Source organism: Hippocampus comes, unplaced genomic scaffold, assembly GCF_001891065.2.
Source record: "Hippocampus comes isolate QL1 unplaced genomic scaffold, H_comes_QL1_v1.1 scaffold9, whole genome shotgun sequence".
Taxonomy (NCBI): domain Eukaryota; kingdom Metazoa; phylum Chordata; class Actinopteri; order Syngnathiformes; family Syngnathidae; genus Hippocampus; species Hippocampus comes.
This window is the reverse complement of record NW_017805275.1, coordinates 5,949,875-5,966,484: the sequence shown is the minus strand read 5'-3', so window position 1 is coordinate 5,966,484 and position 16,610 is coordinate 5,949,875. Positions and strand designations below refer to the sequence as shown.

Sequence of the window (16,610 nt, the reverse complement as noted above, 5' to 3'; positions counted from 1 at the left end):
TAAAACCCTAAGATTTAATTTAATAGAAACATGTTAGTAATATATGTGAATTGGTCAAAATGAATTAATTTATCAAATGAGATCAATGAATAAAAACTAATCATGATAATTAATATTACAAGTCTCTTGATAATATACATGAATGCTCGTGGGCCAGATAAAAGAAACTAGTGGGCCGCAGCCATCTTGCCCAGGAGTATGGGGGGTCGAAGAAGAAAGTACCACCTAACAGAGGACATGTTTTCTCCCTTGATGGAGGTCAGCGTTTGTTTGCTCTTTCGATGTGAATTCTTCCATCCATTCTCTTTCATGTCCTCATGAACATCACCGGTAAGCTGAAAGCCTGTCCCAACTGACTTTGCGAGAGAAGAGTTTAATACCCTTCAACTGGTCGGTAATCCAAACCAACCATTTACACAAATTCATACCTCTGGCCCATTTAGTCTAGTCTTTACCTTGTTTTAAATTTATCACTGTTCAATTAGACATGTTTGACTCAGTCAGTTCCAGCTATGTACGGTTCCTGAAATTTAAAACTGGGACATAAGTCAAACCGCAATATTTGGCGCTTGACATTTGTCTTGCTTAATTTGGCAGCTAATACAGCCTTGAGTCATTTTGAGAATGCTGACAAAAGGTTGTATATTCTCTCCAGTTTGCACCTCCTGAGCACACTTGGCAAGCTTTCCATCTATAGATCCAAAAAAAAAAAATTACAAGAAACTATTCGTTGCAGGGCTAAAAAGTTGGTGGCCCATTCTTCTTATGATACTAAAATATCAAACATCGGTTTGATACTTGAGTCAGACTTGTTCTCGCGATCTTGAAGTGGGAAGTCATTCAATATAGCCATCCATCCATCGATCCATCCATCTGAATCGCTTTATCCTCAAGAGGGTCGCCCAGCTGTCTTTGGGCAATAGGTGGAGTACACCCTGACCTGGGTGGCAGCCAATTGGAGGGCACACATAGACAAACAACCATTCACACTCACAACCACACTTAGGGACAATACAGAACACACGTGTCAAACTCAAGGTTCGCTACATCATTTTATGTGGCCCGAAAAAGCTAATTATGTGCATTGGCTTCATATTTCATGTTAAAGTGCCAAAATTGGAAATTGTCTTCACTTTTAAAAATGTTGAGATATTGCGAGCATTTTTTGTGACCAATCCCCCCTTTAAAATTATTGTAATAATATTTGAACAAACAACTTTTACTGGCCTCTGATCATTCATCAATTTGCTGTGTATACACAATTTGAGGCGATCATACATTTATTTGGGTTCACAGCCATAAAAGGAACTCTGATGTGGCGCGTGACAAAAATGAGTTTGACACCCCTGATATAGAGTGTCCAGTTAACCTACAGTGCATGTTTTTGGAATGTGGGAGGAAACAAGAGTTCCAGGAGAAAACCCACACGGACGAAGGGTGAACATACAAACTCCACACAGGATATAATAGTTTTATTTTTTTGTCAGTGTAATCAACCAGCTCATAGTTTAGTTGAATTGGTTTTACATTTCAGAACTGAAAAGTGTTAGCACAACAATCTTGTCAAAGGTCTTACACAAGGAACATGATGGCCCTTGTCAGTGCTCTCACGGGCCAAGTCTGGGAAAGAGTGGATGTGTAATCAACTTACCCCATGTTACTGCAAGAACAATTTTGCTTTCAGTGGAAGAGGTCAATGGTCCACTGCTAATCAGTGATTGTTTCATGGGGACCCTGTTATCAAGCGGCAGGGTGGCACCTGGGAAATTCGAGACAACTCCTGAATGGTCCTTTCCGGACCAGCAAGACACTGCGATTTTCGTAATTATTATTATTATTATCATTATTTTGTGAATAGGCCCTTTTTACTTTCCAATTTTCAATACACAGCTATTTTTAATAAAACGTTATTCCAGACTCTGGGCGGCCCGGTGGTCCAGTGGTTAGCGCGTCGACCTCACAGTGCAGAGGTAGCGGGTTCAATTCCAGCTCCGGCCTCCTTGTGTGGATTTTGCATGTTCTCCCTAGGCCTGCGTGGGTTTTCTCCGGGTAATCTGGTTTCCTCCCACATTCCAACAACATGCATGGTTGAACACTCTAAATTGTCCCTAGGTGTGAGTGTGAGCGCGGATGGTTGTTCGTCTCTGTGTGCCCTGCGATTGGCTGGCAACCGGTTCAGGGTGTCCCCCGCCTACTGCCCGAAGACAGCTGGGACAGGCTCCAGCACCCCCCGCAACCCTTGTGAGGAAAAAGCGGTTCGGAATATGGATGGAAAATGGATTATTCCAGACTGCTGTTAACTGCCCCAGCAAGTTCATGTTTTGGTGTTCAATGATTTTATTAAAGTATATTGTACTGTTAGGTATAGCAATCTGATATGGACACAGATAATTCTTTCATCCTTCTAAAATGACCATTTGCCGAGAATCAATGACCATTTAGCAAAAATCAAAAGCTTTTTCATGATCAAAAAATGATTTGGTAAAGGAGCAGAGTTGCTCCAGGTGAACCAGTTCTGTGCACAGCTCTAACCTTTCCCCTCTTCCTTAAGGCAGTGGTTCCCATCTTTTTTTGGCTCACGTTTTTGTGAAACCATGAGTACCTCCTAACTCACACATGTTGGTGATTCTCAAAAAGTACAACATTAACACAATGGAGTATTAAGTGAAGATCATTTTATTTTGTTTCCGTAATTTCAACATTTGATTATTCTGCATTTTCTTCTTTTTAACTCAAACACAATTGCCTTGGAAATAAAAACACATTTTAAAAAATGAATAAAAATGAACCTGCCTTTGTGATACATACTCTTGCAACATTTACCACAAGAAAATGAAGTCCCTTTGAATAAGTCCCCTTTAAACAGGTATTTAAAATGTAAATATAGGAAACAAAACACTGAACCAAAATAATATTCAGACACGCTATAGAAGTTTATCTTTCTTTTCATCAGTCATCTAAGCTTCAATGAGACACTTGAGTTGACACGCGGATGTTAAGATATTGGCGTGGCTGTGCCACAGGTTACTGATCTGCTAAATAAATTATTAAATGTTTCCCCATGCCACCTACGCACACCTGGTTGGGAAACACTGCCTTAGAGGCATACACAGCATGTGTGAAAAAAAAACAAAAAAAAACATTTAAACATCATTATATAATTATAACATAGTTTCACTTGTGGGACAAAAATGTTTCTTTTATATTACGCCACAAAGCAATCACAACATTTGGAAGTTCCTTCCCATGTCAAGATGCATTTATTGGGGATAAAAAGAACCAACAGTGTATAAAGTGTGTGACAAAATAATTCTGAGACATATTAACACATCGTAATCAGTGCATGCAAGTGCATTAGTCTCTTTTCATTCTCAACTATGTGCTCATGAGACCAAGGACATTTTCAGGTCTTAACAGAGCAAAGCTACAACGTAATAGGCTTTGTGGTAGCTTGGATTTTATGAAGGAAAACATTTAAAAAAAATCATCCGTCTCCCTGAAGTTTATAGTCACAGAGCCCAATAAGAATACAAAATAAAGACAGCAATAAATTCATATTAATTTAATTGGTAAGCTGGCTTTCACACACCCGCCTATTGCAAACGCTTCTTGAAAAATAAATGTGTCATTTGACATCATAGCAAAAGGAGTCACAAAAAAAATAAAAATAAAAAAAAATAAAAAAAATCAAAAGTAAAATATAGTGACACCATAGTTGTAGTGATGTACTAGTTGGCCGTTTGCTCGGAATATACTCTACTTAACATGGTACTGAGAGAATGCTTTTAAATTAGATTTCCATTTATCAAACACACGCTTGGGCAAACACAAATTCGCCTTTGCAGTAGCTAAACATTAAAATCTGCGTTGCAGATTTGCCCAGTGTCAAGATAATAATTTACTTTGTCAAAGCATTTAACATAGTGACGTTAAAAAAAATAAAAAATTAAAAAATCTGGCTCCATTTTACTCAAAGAAAGCAGTGACTATTAGGATTTATTACAAATACCAGTTCATAGACAAATACTGAATTACAAACAAAAATTAATTTTAACATTAAAATATAGTCGAGTTTGTAATGCTGTTGAAATATAGGCAGCGAGGAGGATATCTGCTGAAGGAATGTGTTCATGCACATACAATACTTTTACACAAAGGAAAAAAATGTTGGTCGCTTTAAAATTGGTAATGGTTAAAAATGCTGTAAACTAAGGAATAGCAAAGAGTCATTTAGTTCATTTCAACAAGCACTTTCAGAAAACACATTACAGGAACAATGTTTCTCACTTACTTGCTTGCCTAACGCTTTGTTGAAACATCTCAACAAAGCAATTTAGTGTTTCTGTTTAGGAATGTTGTCCATGCAACACCAGTGTTATTTAAAAGAATTCTTGAGAGTGCTGCGTATATACAGTACAGTCCCCTCCAAAATTATGTGACCGGCAAGGTCAGTTCCTTTTTTTGGTTCTATCCTGAAGACATTTGGGTTTCGGATCAAAAGATGAATATGAGGCAAAAGTTCAGAATGCCATCTTTAATTTATGGTACTTACATCTAGATGCGTGAACCAACTCCGGACAGAGCACCATTGTTTTCGAGCCACCCGCTTATCAAATGAGCAAAAGTAATGGAACATGTGACAGATGGCTGATTCTAGTTTCTCAGGAGTTGGTTGTTTTTTTTTTAGATTGACTATTTATACAATAGATAGTGCTTGTTTTTGCCTTTGGATTTCACCTGTGAAAACTGCATTTGCTGCTAAGCAAACACGAAGAAGACAAGAGAGCTGTCCATGGGAGAAAAGCAACCCGTTTTGAAACTGAGACGAGAAGAGGGAAAATCGATGAGAGGTATCGCAGACATTGGTCATAGCCAATTTGGAATGTCCTTACAAAGAAAAAACGACTGGTGTACTGAGCAACAGACATCGTGCAGGCCGGCCAAGAGCATCAGTGGCAGTTGATGACAGACACATTGTGAAAGCTGTGAAGAAACACCCAAAGACCACAATCAGTGACATCACTGCCAACCTCCACAGGGCAGGGGTGAAGGTTTCACAATCTAGAGTTCGAAGACGACTTGACTTGGAGAGAAGCAATTCACAGGGCATACCACATGATGCAAACCACTCATCAGCAAGAAGAATTGGAAGGCCATATTGGATTTTGCAAAGAAGCGACGAGAAAAGCCGCCAACGTTTTCGAAGAAAGTTTTATAGACTGACGAGACCAAGACTAACGGCTACCAAGGTTTTGATGGAAAGGCCGATGTATGGAGAAAGAAAGGATCTGCTTCTGACCCAAAACACACAAGCTCTTCTGTGAAGCATGGTGAAGGGTATATCATGGTTGGGCTTGCATGGCTGCTTCTGAAACGGGCTCATTAGTCTTTATTGATGATGTAACTCGCGTTAGGAGGAGCAGAATGAATTCATCAAGCAAGATTATGACCGAAAATACATCGCCAACACAACAAAGAAGAAGGGAGGTATTAAGACTGTCCAAATCAATCACCATATCTTGACCTGATAGAGCAGGGGCGCCCAACCAGTTTGACCGGTAGCTTGTGGACTGGACCCAAATCGATTGCGGGGCTGTAGGGGGAAGTGGGGAAGGAGGAAGGAAAAAAAAGTTTTGTGTGTCGGTGTGCGTGTTATTTTTATTTTATATTTTGGTGTTCTGCACCCTGAGCATCCTATCAGTCTCACCTTCACAAAACGTATTTATAAAATCAAATAAAATAAAAAAGCAAGTCACCTTTAACCTACGGTGGCCCGTGACCTGCATCACCGGAAGTTGTTAGCAATCAGCATTCTGCAATTTCCGCTTGCAATCAGAGGTGTTGCGCTATATATTTTATTGTTATTATTCTCATTCAGATTTTGTTTCATGTACAATTCACCGAGGGTACTGGCAAAGAATGAGAAGCATTTTAAAATGGTACACGTGAGCTACGGTCGTTAACACGCTATAAAATTGCACCCCATGCCTCCATGTCAGGTCTCTACTAAGGTAGGCAGTGATTTCCTGTTCACAAACTCTTGTATCTACTTTATTTTTCTGTTTCGTTCATGTTAGGAGCCTTTTTTTTTTTTGCATGCTGTGGTTCTTGGCGAAGCCAGACGCTTTTTGCTCTGCTCCTGCAAATATTAAATAATATTCACTTTTAAGTAACTTTAATCATGTCCATTCCAATACTTTCACTCACTTGAAAAGTGAGTGCCTTCAAACAAAAAGTGCTCTATTTTAACATATCAAGGTCCTGTCCAGATACCCACAATAGGCCCCACGGTCCTCAATGAAGTGTACACCTAATAGTGCACAAAGTGTTCGGGAGCAAAGGTTACAAGTGTGTAAAAATTGCAGAATTGGGAGAGTGTGAGTTACGTCACCGTTTCTGCCCCACTGTGTTGGATATGAGTCATCAAACATGGCCACACCGGTTGTTGTTTTGGCAATTTTGCTGCTTAAAATGCAATTAAAACTGCAGTAGAGTAGTAGTAAAAGTAAAAACTTGGGCTCGGGGTCCCATTCGATGGCAGCAATGGCTCCAGGCCTGGATTTGCGATGCAGTATTTGCGGCCTCCCGCACAATCTACGGAAGGTCGCTAAGTATGCCAACCGAAACAGGGCAAAATACACAGGTGACTTTAAAGCTTTGATTGAAATTACACACGTACAAATGATAAACTATTTAATATGTCGATACTTAGACTTGAAAACACGCTTTTTAGGCCACATGCACAGGAATTCTACCGTTATTTTGGTTAAATCCACAATAAATTGTGGATTAAATGCTTCGGCTGAGGGCACTGGGATGTGGGCTCAGCCGGAGTGCGGACCAAGGGCGCAAAAAGGGCGAGGTAACAGAGCACTTTAGAGAGTTAGGAAGCCTTACACACGCGCACCCTCAGTGGGAACACGCAATTGAGGTGGAAGTGTGAGCATTTGATCACAGCTCTTGATGTAAATACCATGAAACAAAAGCGGAATCCTGAACTTATCTCTCATATTCGTTCGTCTTTTGATCTGTGAATTATAACATCTTCAGTGTAGAACAAAACAAAGGACTTGACCTTGCCGTTCCAACGCTTTTGCGGGGGACTGTAGTTTGGAGGTAATCAGGGGCAGAAGGAACAGTGAACACCCCCCGTCAGGTCAGTGATGGTTCCCTCTTTGATCAGACTTTTAAGGACTTTGGTCTCTTCATTCACATTGTGCATTTTCTGCCAAAGCATGAAGCTCATAGGCAGCTGATCATAGTAATGCATTGGAATCCTTTCCTGGGACAGGTTGTAGCCAAAGCCCGCGAGGCTCACCTCGTCACACAGCAAACTAGCTAAATCCAGTGCAGAGATTCCCAGGGTGGGTACATTCTACGGAACAAGATGAGAACAAAGAAGAAACATCATTCCAAGGATTCAATCAGTGTTACAGATCTTTGGGAATTGATCAACGTATCAAATATGTTGGAGTGCTCTGCTCCTTCGGATGGCACCACTTGCAAGAAATTATTTAGATTCCTTCAAAATCTCATCAGGTGCCAACTTACTCCCTTCATGTATTGTGAAATTGAAAAATGGCTTTGACGATTGCAATCATGGACACTTTGCACCTTTGCAGATACAGTGTCAAATGCTTATTATCAGCTATCCAAGTAACATAAAAAGGAAAAAAAATCTGAAATGTATGCGAAACTATTTTTAGATTAAGAGGAAAAAGAGTTTATATGTAATGGTGAGTTGTTTCAGTCATCTCTGTCGAATAACTGGTGGGATGTGAATAATGGGGACTACTACTACTACTACTACTACTACTACTAATAATAATAATAATATCATAATAAACTTTTCGAGAAATGCAAAAACACAAATAAGTGTACAGCTAAAATAGTAACAGAATTTCTCTTCATAACACTACGAAGAATAAAGACCATTCAGATTCAGAAACAAAAATGACAGTGTTTAATAGTTAAAAATTTTCAATGTGACGTGTATCTTTCTATTTTTCTGGCCGTTGGAGGAAAAAGTTTGGACACCCCTGCTCTCGTGGCTCGTTAATCTATACCACATATGTCAAAGTGTCGTCATCATGCTATTTAAAAATAAAATCTTCATCTGACATTCGATCAGTCCGGCCCTCGGCTTGCAGCAAAAATTTTTATCTGGCCCTCCGTCCATTTGACTTTGACACCCCTGATCTATACTATAGACTTAATATTGTCTTAATCATGCTATTTAAAAATAAAATCTTCATCTGATGAAAAATATATCGCTGTTCTGAAAAGTGTCTTTACCTGGTCCCAGCCCCACAAGCGTGTTGTAGGCGGGGAGAATTTCAGTAAATCTAAAGCCGTTTCTTTGATGACGAGTGGATTTAAGAGTCTGAACCTGTTCCGTTCAAGGGGGATTTCCTCTGGAACATTCTGCCAGAAGAAGAGCCAGTCCCACAATGACTGCAGCAGAAAACACACATATGTTGTTTCTTAATCACAGATGCTGCAACAGTGATAAATAGATGCACACAAGTAGAACACATGCGTCTGCAAACCCAATGCAACATAAGGACGTGTTTAACAGGGTCGAAAAAAGACAAACAAACTACTCCACGGGCTACAGCTTCTCGACCAAATTCAGCAATACTCAAATCATTTTCTACCAATAACACTATATTGTTGCCACAATGAAGAGATGTCTAAGATCTGTAACATTTCTAGGGATGGACTCTCTGTGAGAGGTGTTTCGAATGAATATTTTAGCCTGAAAATACTTTTTCGTAAATGTACTGATTTTGTTATGTAAACATGTCAATTTAACTTAATAGTACTTTTGGTAAATGTATTGGTAATCGTTGTGTATTGTATTTTATTCTTATTCTTTTAAGGGTGACATTAACCATCTGTAAAGGGAATGCAGATGAAAAATAGCCTTCTTGCTAACTCTGGCACATTCACTATTAAAATGTACTCTCCCTGATATAAAGACATAAAGAATTGAAATAAAAAAAATGAATAATATAACTCAAAGAAGTACAAACACCAGTCCTCACCACGGTGAGCTTGTTAATCATTGCGGTGATCCAGCTGACATCTACACTTTTATAGACCACAGCTACAAACACGGTCTCTGGGTCTGTGTCAAGCCAGTGAGTGGGGGTGCCTTCTGGATAACTTATCCTGAGGCTGGTTCGATTCCCAACATCAACACTGAACTCTCCTAGAGGACCGCTGTTCAACCTGGCGATTGCAGGACACAAGAAGGAGGCAGAGTCTTACATTTGCAACACATCAATTCAGTCACACAGATACTCAAGGGTGTCTTAAAGTAGCCTTGACTGGCAACTGTGATAAATTCAATTGAAGTTTGTCTAAAATGCGCATTAACCTTTAAAGGTGAAGTTAATTTGACCGCTAAAGTTTTGAGTGTGCATGACCAACTGTTCAATTTTTCAGTACATTTTACATAGCTTGTTGTTTTCTAAAAAGAAGCTAAATGGTAAAAATCGCAATGAACCTTCTATATATTTCTGTGACTCTTTCTGTCTCTCTGTATCTCTATTGGAACCTGCTGAAGTGACCCATCCATTGATTAGAAATTATTATTTAACTTTTTTTTGGGGATGGGGTTACTAAAATATTTCCTTTATTATTACAGACACCTGAATACTCACTGCTCGGCACCCGCATTCAATTTTTTTTTCTCCAATTTAAAATTTGGTTGTTGGGTTTTTTTCTTTTTTGGGGGGTAGACCCAAATTTTTGTGGGAAATTTCTTGGTACGTATTATTATTATTTTTTTCTCCCCCGAGGCATTTCAGTCCGTGACAATTGAAGACATATTTTCGCGATTCAAAATGAGTCCTTGCACTTAATGCTGATTTGCTGTTCAGCAGCTTTTTTTGTTGTTGTTGTATGAGTGCCCTTTGCACCGGGAAAAAATAAATATATAAATAAATCGGTTTTGGGTTACTTAGTTAATTGTTCAAACCCGATGTTGTTGAAGGCTGGATCTTTTATATAATACATGCATTGAGAAATGTATTATGAAAATTATTAACATGTATTTTTATCCAAATTTAAAATTGTATATTTGTCATACGTCTGGAAGTGCGTGGTCATACGTATCAATGTTGAACTCAAAGTTCAAATCGATTATTTGTAAACCTTAATTTTTGACACAGCCAACCCAATATCGTATGGAAACAATATACAAACAATCCTATACAATAATTTTTTGGGGAAGTGTACCAACCTTATAATGGTGTCGAAACGATCAATGAAAGGACCCAGCTCCAGGCCTTTCAAAATACCTCCATTTCCAATGACCACACAGCGCCGACATGTATCAGGACCCGTTTTAAACAAGGGTGCTTCGTTGGACTCTGGTAGCTTTGAAAATAAATTAGCATTTTAAAAATTTATACACAACACTTAGCTGCACAAAAAATAATATTATATCTTTTTGAAAAAGTCATTCCCCAACAGTGCAATAAACACGACAAACTGTTTGGAATGATTCATACGCAATTATGAAAGTGCTGATCCCCAAGTGGAGGATATGTAAAATAAATGACTCGAAAAACACAGATCACCTGCTGAAGCAGAGAGGGTATTTTTCCCCGAAGACCTCTGAAACCAAAGGGGGGTGGATACTTGAAGAGGTTGCTTGAAAGTGGCGTGTTCTTCCACAGGAAGGGTTGGGTCATGTGACTGGAAGCGGGGAGTCGAGCAAAAAGCCCCTGCCTGGTGCTTCCACGATGACATTCACGCTCCAGTACTTTTTGAACATGTTGGTGCACTAGCTGCAACGCAGGAAACTTTATTTTAATCACAATCGCAAAGACAAGATAATTACGACGACAAGCCACTACATTATGAAGACTTGCACAATCTAAAGAGACAAGGTCTTACAAACCATTTGTTTATTATTGTGGTTATACTGTACTACATCATGCTGAGAGCTGTTCCTAATAGGTTTACTCTAATTGTGTAAAATCTTGTGGGGAAGGTAGAGGCTAAGGGTGAACGTCTCTCCCTTGTCAGTCACCACAAGGTATCAATTTGCTTGTCACTCGAACATAGGAGCATTACCTCTCAAGGCAATGTCATAAAATAGAGCTCCAGAGGTCTCAAAGAAACACCTTGCAGTGAACACGCACCTGTCCGCAGTTCGCTGTTCAGGATTTCATCCATTTGGGTTTTTTTTTTCCTGTCAAACTATCCTGAGCTAGCTGAAAAACTCACTGATTCATGTATTTTCTGCTCTTCCTGTCACTCTGTAAAATACCACAAAGATCTTTTTTAATCAAAGCTGCTACCAAGGCCCTGGTTAACAGGAAAGTACTCCAGTTATTACCCGTTATATTGCGGTACCTAACGTAGTACCACAATGTCACTATTTTATGTTAAACAGTTTTCAATTTTCTACTGGGGAAATTCTTTGTACAGTACACTGCAGATACCTGGAGTACATAAAAGTTTTTTAAGGGGGCACAACACACTCCCTGGCCTAATGGAGAAGCCTGTTGAGACCTGCGTTCCAAGACAGCATGAAAAATGGTTGGGCATCTGACATTAAAAAAAAAAATTTGCCTAACAAATTATGCGAGCTACTTGCGCCGGTGCCTCCTGATGGACAAGCCGAAAGTCATAACATTCATCACGGTTACCATACACTGCCTGTTTTATTTGAGAAAAATGTGTCTGATGTCATAGAATGCAGATTTGTGGTGAATAGATTGGCACATTGAGATTGTCTTTCCGTCATTTCTTCCCATGTATCCTACATAAAAGTAAATCTGCTTGAACGTTGAGTAGGAACAACAATGCATGCTCACCTTTTTATACTCAGGGCTGACATGCCAATCGAGAGGTTTCAGTGTGTCTTTCCCAGACCGAGATGAAAGTATCACCAGACACAGCACACAGAAAACTCCCACCAATAGAAAGGCACGTCTAGACAAACAAGCACACACAAAACAGAATTTTACTTTGCATTACCTCAATTTCCTTGCCAACCCTTATTTTAACATACATTAATGTAAAAAAAGTGCTATATAAACATCACCTAAAGAACACAACAACTGTCACGTGCAATGCAATGAGACCGTAATTCAAGACAAATACAACAAATAATAACCCGAAATTCAAAAAGTCAGAAGTGGTTGAGGAACGTTCCTGACATTGCCTCTGCTCTCTTCCTGAGTACGTAATACGTTAGTTTAATTAACACCGCTCGCATCCGGCGTGTTTTACTGACAGAATCATAATTGAACCAGACACACCACAATGCCTTTCTAGTGTAGCTACCTGACCACATTCCAACTACTGGTAGACAACAGGTCGAAAAGACTGGCTCGGAAGGGAAATACGAAATGAGCCATGGGTGTTCAACAATCCTACCAATGGAATTGCTCACACCTAAATCAAAGTGTTAAGAGTCCACAGAAAGTCCTTAAACAGCTTGATATAGCCAAACTGAATTCATAAGTTAGAGCATTGAGAATCAAAATTGAGCTATCTTTAAAGGGAAAGTCAAGTCAAGCATTTTCTTTGTGATAATACAAAGTATGTTCTATGCGCACCGTCTAGTCTAAACATGGCATTCTGATTAATAATGTTTTCATGGGATAGGTATTAAGCAGCAAAATCCACTACTCTGTAATTTCACCTTGTTAAAACTGGCTGATATTTGTGTATGAAGTAGCCTGGCGGAAATAAAACAATGATTGATCATTTTTCTGTTATTCATGTTCACATTTATTTGTTGTTTTATCGATTTCTATTTGAAAAGTAGTTTAATTTATTTGAGTGACATGCATCTCACCTGGGTGCTACCCAGCGTTTTGGGAGCTTCATGTTCCCGGAATTCACACCATAATAGGAGGTGATCTGCTTTGCGTGATGAAGCAAGGATCTTGTTCTGTACATGGGAGAATTACATTTTGAACTTGGTAAAGAAGTTAGTAAGCCATGCATCCATTCTGTGCTGCTTATCCTACTCTGGTTGAGAAGTGGGGTCCACTCTGGACTGGTCTCCAATCAATCACTGAGCACATATAGACAGGCAACAATTCACTCACGTTCACACCCTCTGGAAATTTAAGAGTCTTCAGTTAACCGAGCAGCATCTTTCTTATTCTTCATTTGGCAGTAAACCACAGTGAGTAGACAAAACAAACCCACACACGGAAGAACATGCAAACTCCGCAGAGCTAGGTCAGAGTCAACGTTTGTCAAAGTTTTGACCATTGACTGTGTAGTAGACTTGCAAGCCATCCAACGTAACTGTACCAACACTCAGACTCCAGCTCTCCCTCATCTCATTTTATACTTGTGTCACCTTTGCTTAATGTTAAAAATATTTTATGTGGTGCTCATCAGGTATGGGATTGTTTTTCTCTGTGAGTGGGATGGGACAGGAGTGAAAATGCACTACCGTGTCAAAATGCTTCTCTTTGCTTTTACTTGTCACTACACAGCCGCACACTTCTTCACGGAGACTTTCCTCGTTTTGTCACGGGCCAATCTACATTCATATTAATTCTAAATATCGACACGTGCCTTTTCATATACAATACTCTGTCTTAAATCAGCTTTAAACTGGGCGAAATTAAGATCTCTGTAACTGGAATTATACTGGAGATAAAACAATTATTGTTTTGAGTTCGAAACGATCGTTTTAACCGCTTTCTGGTGAATTCAAAATGTCACAATTACCTCAACATATTGACACAATTTATACACAGTTTGCATCTTTTTTGGAAGCTCTTTTCAATGACACTCGTCTTGCTGATATATATATGTACAGGATATATAAAGAGTAGACCATTAGCACAGCATGATTAAAGGATCATGTGTGAAGTTGTGTTTAAATAACCACGATTACAATTCCCGTCGCAGATTTTTCACGATTTGGGAGGGCGAACACGAACAAAGGGGTCATACATACATTTTCTGAATCATATTCAAAACAGGTTGGGTTTCAAATCTTCGGCTAATGTGTTCCAATACTGTAGCTCTATCTAACTTAGACATTTTACTGCCGCCAGCCTCCTTTTTGTCCTTGCAGATCAACAGATTACCTTATAAAACATCATTGAAGGTTGAGCACCTGTCGTCAGGTTTTTGGGGGGCTTACCTTACCATGGATCCCACTACTTCATCGTGTTGGGGATGTTGCGATTCGAGATCATTTTTTGAAATTATATTGATCCAGAAACATTCTCACGTCTATGCTCGTCTTGGCTGATTCCCGCAGTTACAATGGGGCGTCGAGCATTCCAAACCACACAAAATCACGCGAGATTATAACAAGCCTCTGAACATTATTTTACCTGCGTGAAATGCGTTGCAGATTTTATTCTGACTAGTAATACTTAGTTAAATGCTTATTTAATTCACATTCATTCAAAATATCGACACGTGCCTTTTCATATACAATACTCTGTCTTAAATCAGCTTTAAACTGGAATTATACTGGCGATAAGACAAACTAGACCATTCATTCATTCATTCTACGAACCTCTTGATCCTCACTAGGGTCGCAGGGGGTGCTGGAGCCTATCCCAGCTATGTCTGCGCAGTCGGTGTGGTACACTCTAAACTAGTTGCCAGCCAATCGTAGAGCACTAAATGCAAATATATCGTCCCTACAGTTAAATACAATACAGTAATCCCTCGTTTATCGCGATTATTATTTTTTTTAATCCGCAAACGGTCCGCGAGAAGCTGCGAAAGTCAGCCAAACAACAGCGAGTCACATAGAGCAACATAAAGTGTACTGTACTCCATGTATATGAAAGTAAAAAAATAAAAAATTATGAATATGTTTGAAAAAATCCACGATGCACTGAAGCCACGATAAACGAACCGCGAAATAGCGAGGGATCACTATACATCCTGATTTATATAGGCTTTCACAACAGCTGCAGCTGTAACAAAGCGCTTAACAAAACAGTTAACATCAAGTAAAATAATAAACACAACACATAAAACACAGACAGTCATGCAATCCTCACCACTTTACCCTCATACGCTTTGTTTTTTAAAGCAGGTTGAGATAAAACAGGAGAGAATCAAATTGTCCTTTCACCAGTGGATCAGAGACGTCGTGCTCAAAATGTGCACAGGACACACGTCGGCTACAAGCTAAGTTTCAAAGTCAACAAGAAATAAAACCGAAGGGTACATAAAATAATTATTTTATGAGATAAAGAATACAAGTTCAAGCCACTGTAATGAAGTTATGATGCGGTTTTCAACATTCATTCAAAAAAGCGGTCGAAGAAAAAAATGTATATTTTACATTTATTGTTAACAGACAAAACAGAGCCTGTCAGAAAACATTCATCTTGGGTAACAAACTGCACTGTATAAATTCACCTTAATCTAGTGATTCAGGCTAATTAGATAATACACATTTCTAATTATGTATTCATTAATTTAGTTTCATCCAAACATGTCATGGTAACCCTGTCTCATGTACTTGAGACGTGAGGTCAATAATAGTTTTTTTTTTCATGCAACCAGAACATGAATATTGTCATGATATCCAATGAAAAGCATGACTCTCCAAAATGTGTACAATGATTTCACAAAGCAGTGTCTCCTCTACTGCAGGGGTTGTTTGAGCTCAAAAAGTCCTGTTCCTCCTTTGACCACCTTCCCCACCACGAGGCAAGCTGATGGCGACACGAGCTGATCACAAGAGCCTGGGGAGAAAAAAAAGTCAAGAGCATAAAATATGACTTCAGACTCCCTGTGTTTAAACATATTCGGTATTGTAGTCCTCAGCATTTTGCTTTTTTTTTTAATCTGTCATAGTGAGCAAGGAATCCACCAACTCTGACATTAATTATGTTTCACTGTTTTATATCTATCGATCGATGTTTTTTTTTTCAAATAATGACCTGAAAAATTGCCCTAAACATACCCTCAGGATACCACCTCAACAAATTAAACAGATCAGATTAAAAATTATGAACATCATATATTCAAAAGTTGGTCCATTTTTTCGTGTTTTCTGAAAAAATGACTTAAGCTATAGGCTATTATTTTAGGAACGTGATGATATTTATTTGAACAGTTTTCAGTTTCTTGTATTGCTACTGCCAAAATCTTTATGGGGCCTGAAGCAGAATTTCAGTGACCACAGCCTCACATCTGTGCTTGACTTCTATAAATTCAAGTGTTACACTTTTACATAGGGTTTTGCGTTTGTGACACCTCATTCATTTGTTTAACGTGTTTTAAAAAATGATCACACTTTTTGAGGACCCCCCCACCCCCAAGCAGCCTCTTAGTGTACCGGTGCCTCTGCCAGCTCTGGCTGGGCTAAGATACTTAAGTCGACCAACAACAAACTGGACTGGTCGACTAACACGGACACCCTGATTAGGAAAGGTCAGAGCAGACTTTTCCTACTCAGGAAACTGAGGTCTTTTGGGGTTCAGGGGTCACTCCTTAAGACTTTCTATAACTCGGTGGTGGCCTCGGCCATCCATTATGGCATTGTCTGCTGGTCAGGCAGCATCTCGGCCCGGGACAGAAAGAGACTGGAGCGACTGGTCAGGGCGGCCAGTTCTGTCCTGGGGTGCTCCCTGGACACTCCG

General features: G+C 39.3%; 2 protein-coding genes across 5 annotated transcripts in view; both read right to left on the bottom strand.

The window, feature by feature from the left end:
• Positions 1-5,738: 5,738 nt before the first annotated feature.
• On the bottom strand, positions 5,739-14,284 carry st3gal5 (ST3 beta-galactoside alpha-2,3-sialyltransferase 5). 4 transcript variants are annotated; one of them, XM_019869799.1, is made up of 8 exons: positions 14,138-14,283; positions 12,824-12,919; positions 11,835-11,952; positions 10,590-10,799; positions 10,250-10,386; positions 9,048-9,234; positions 8,296-8,454; positions 5,739-7,375 (listed from the first exon to the last, which is right to left on the bottom strand). In XM_019869799.1, exons 1-8 carry the CDS (start codon positions 14,143-14,145, stop codon positions 7,121-7,123), a joined length of 1,170 nt encoding a protein of 389 aa, XP_019725358.1. In that variant the 5' UTR covers positions 14,146-14,283; the 3' UTR covers positions 5,739-7,120. The 4 variants fall into 4 exon arrangements, with proteins under 4 accessions (XP_019725358.1, XP_019725359.1, XP_019725360.1 ...); XM_019869800.1 differs by having other exon boundaries at positions 14,143-14,283; XM_019869801.1 differs by lacking the exon at positions 14,138-14,283 and adding an exon at positions 12,999-13,108.
• Positions 14,285-15,289: 1,005 nt separating this feature from the next.
• Positions 15,290-16,610, bottom strand: part of polr1a (RNA polymerase I subunit A) — an 18,659-nt gene continuing 17,338 nt past the window's right edge. Inside the window, exon 37 of the mRNA XM_019869765.1 lies at positions 15,290-15,710. Coding sequence (XP_019725324.1) covers positions 15,610-15,710 — 101 coding nt within the window. The 3' untranslated portion in view covers positions 15,290-15,609. The remainder of the gene's footprint in view (positions 15,711-16,610) is intronic.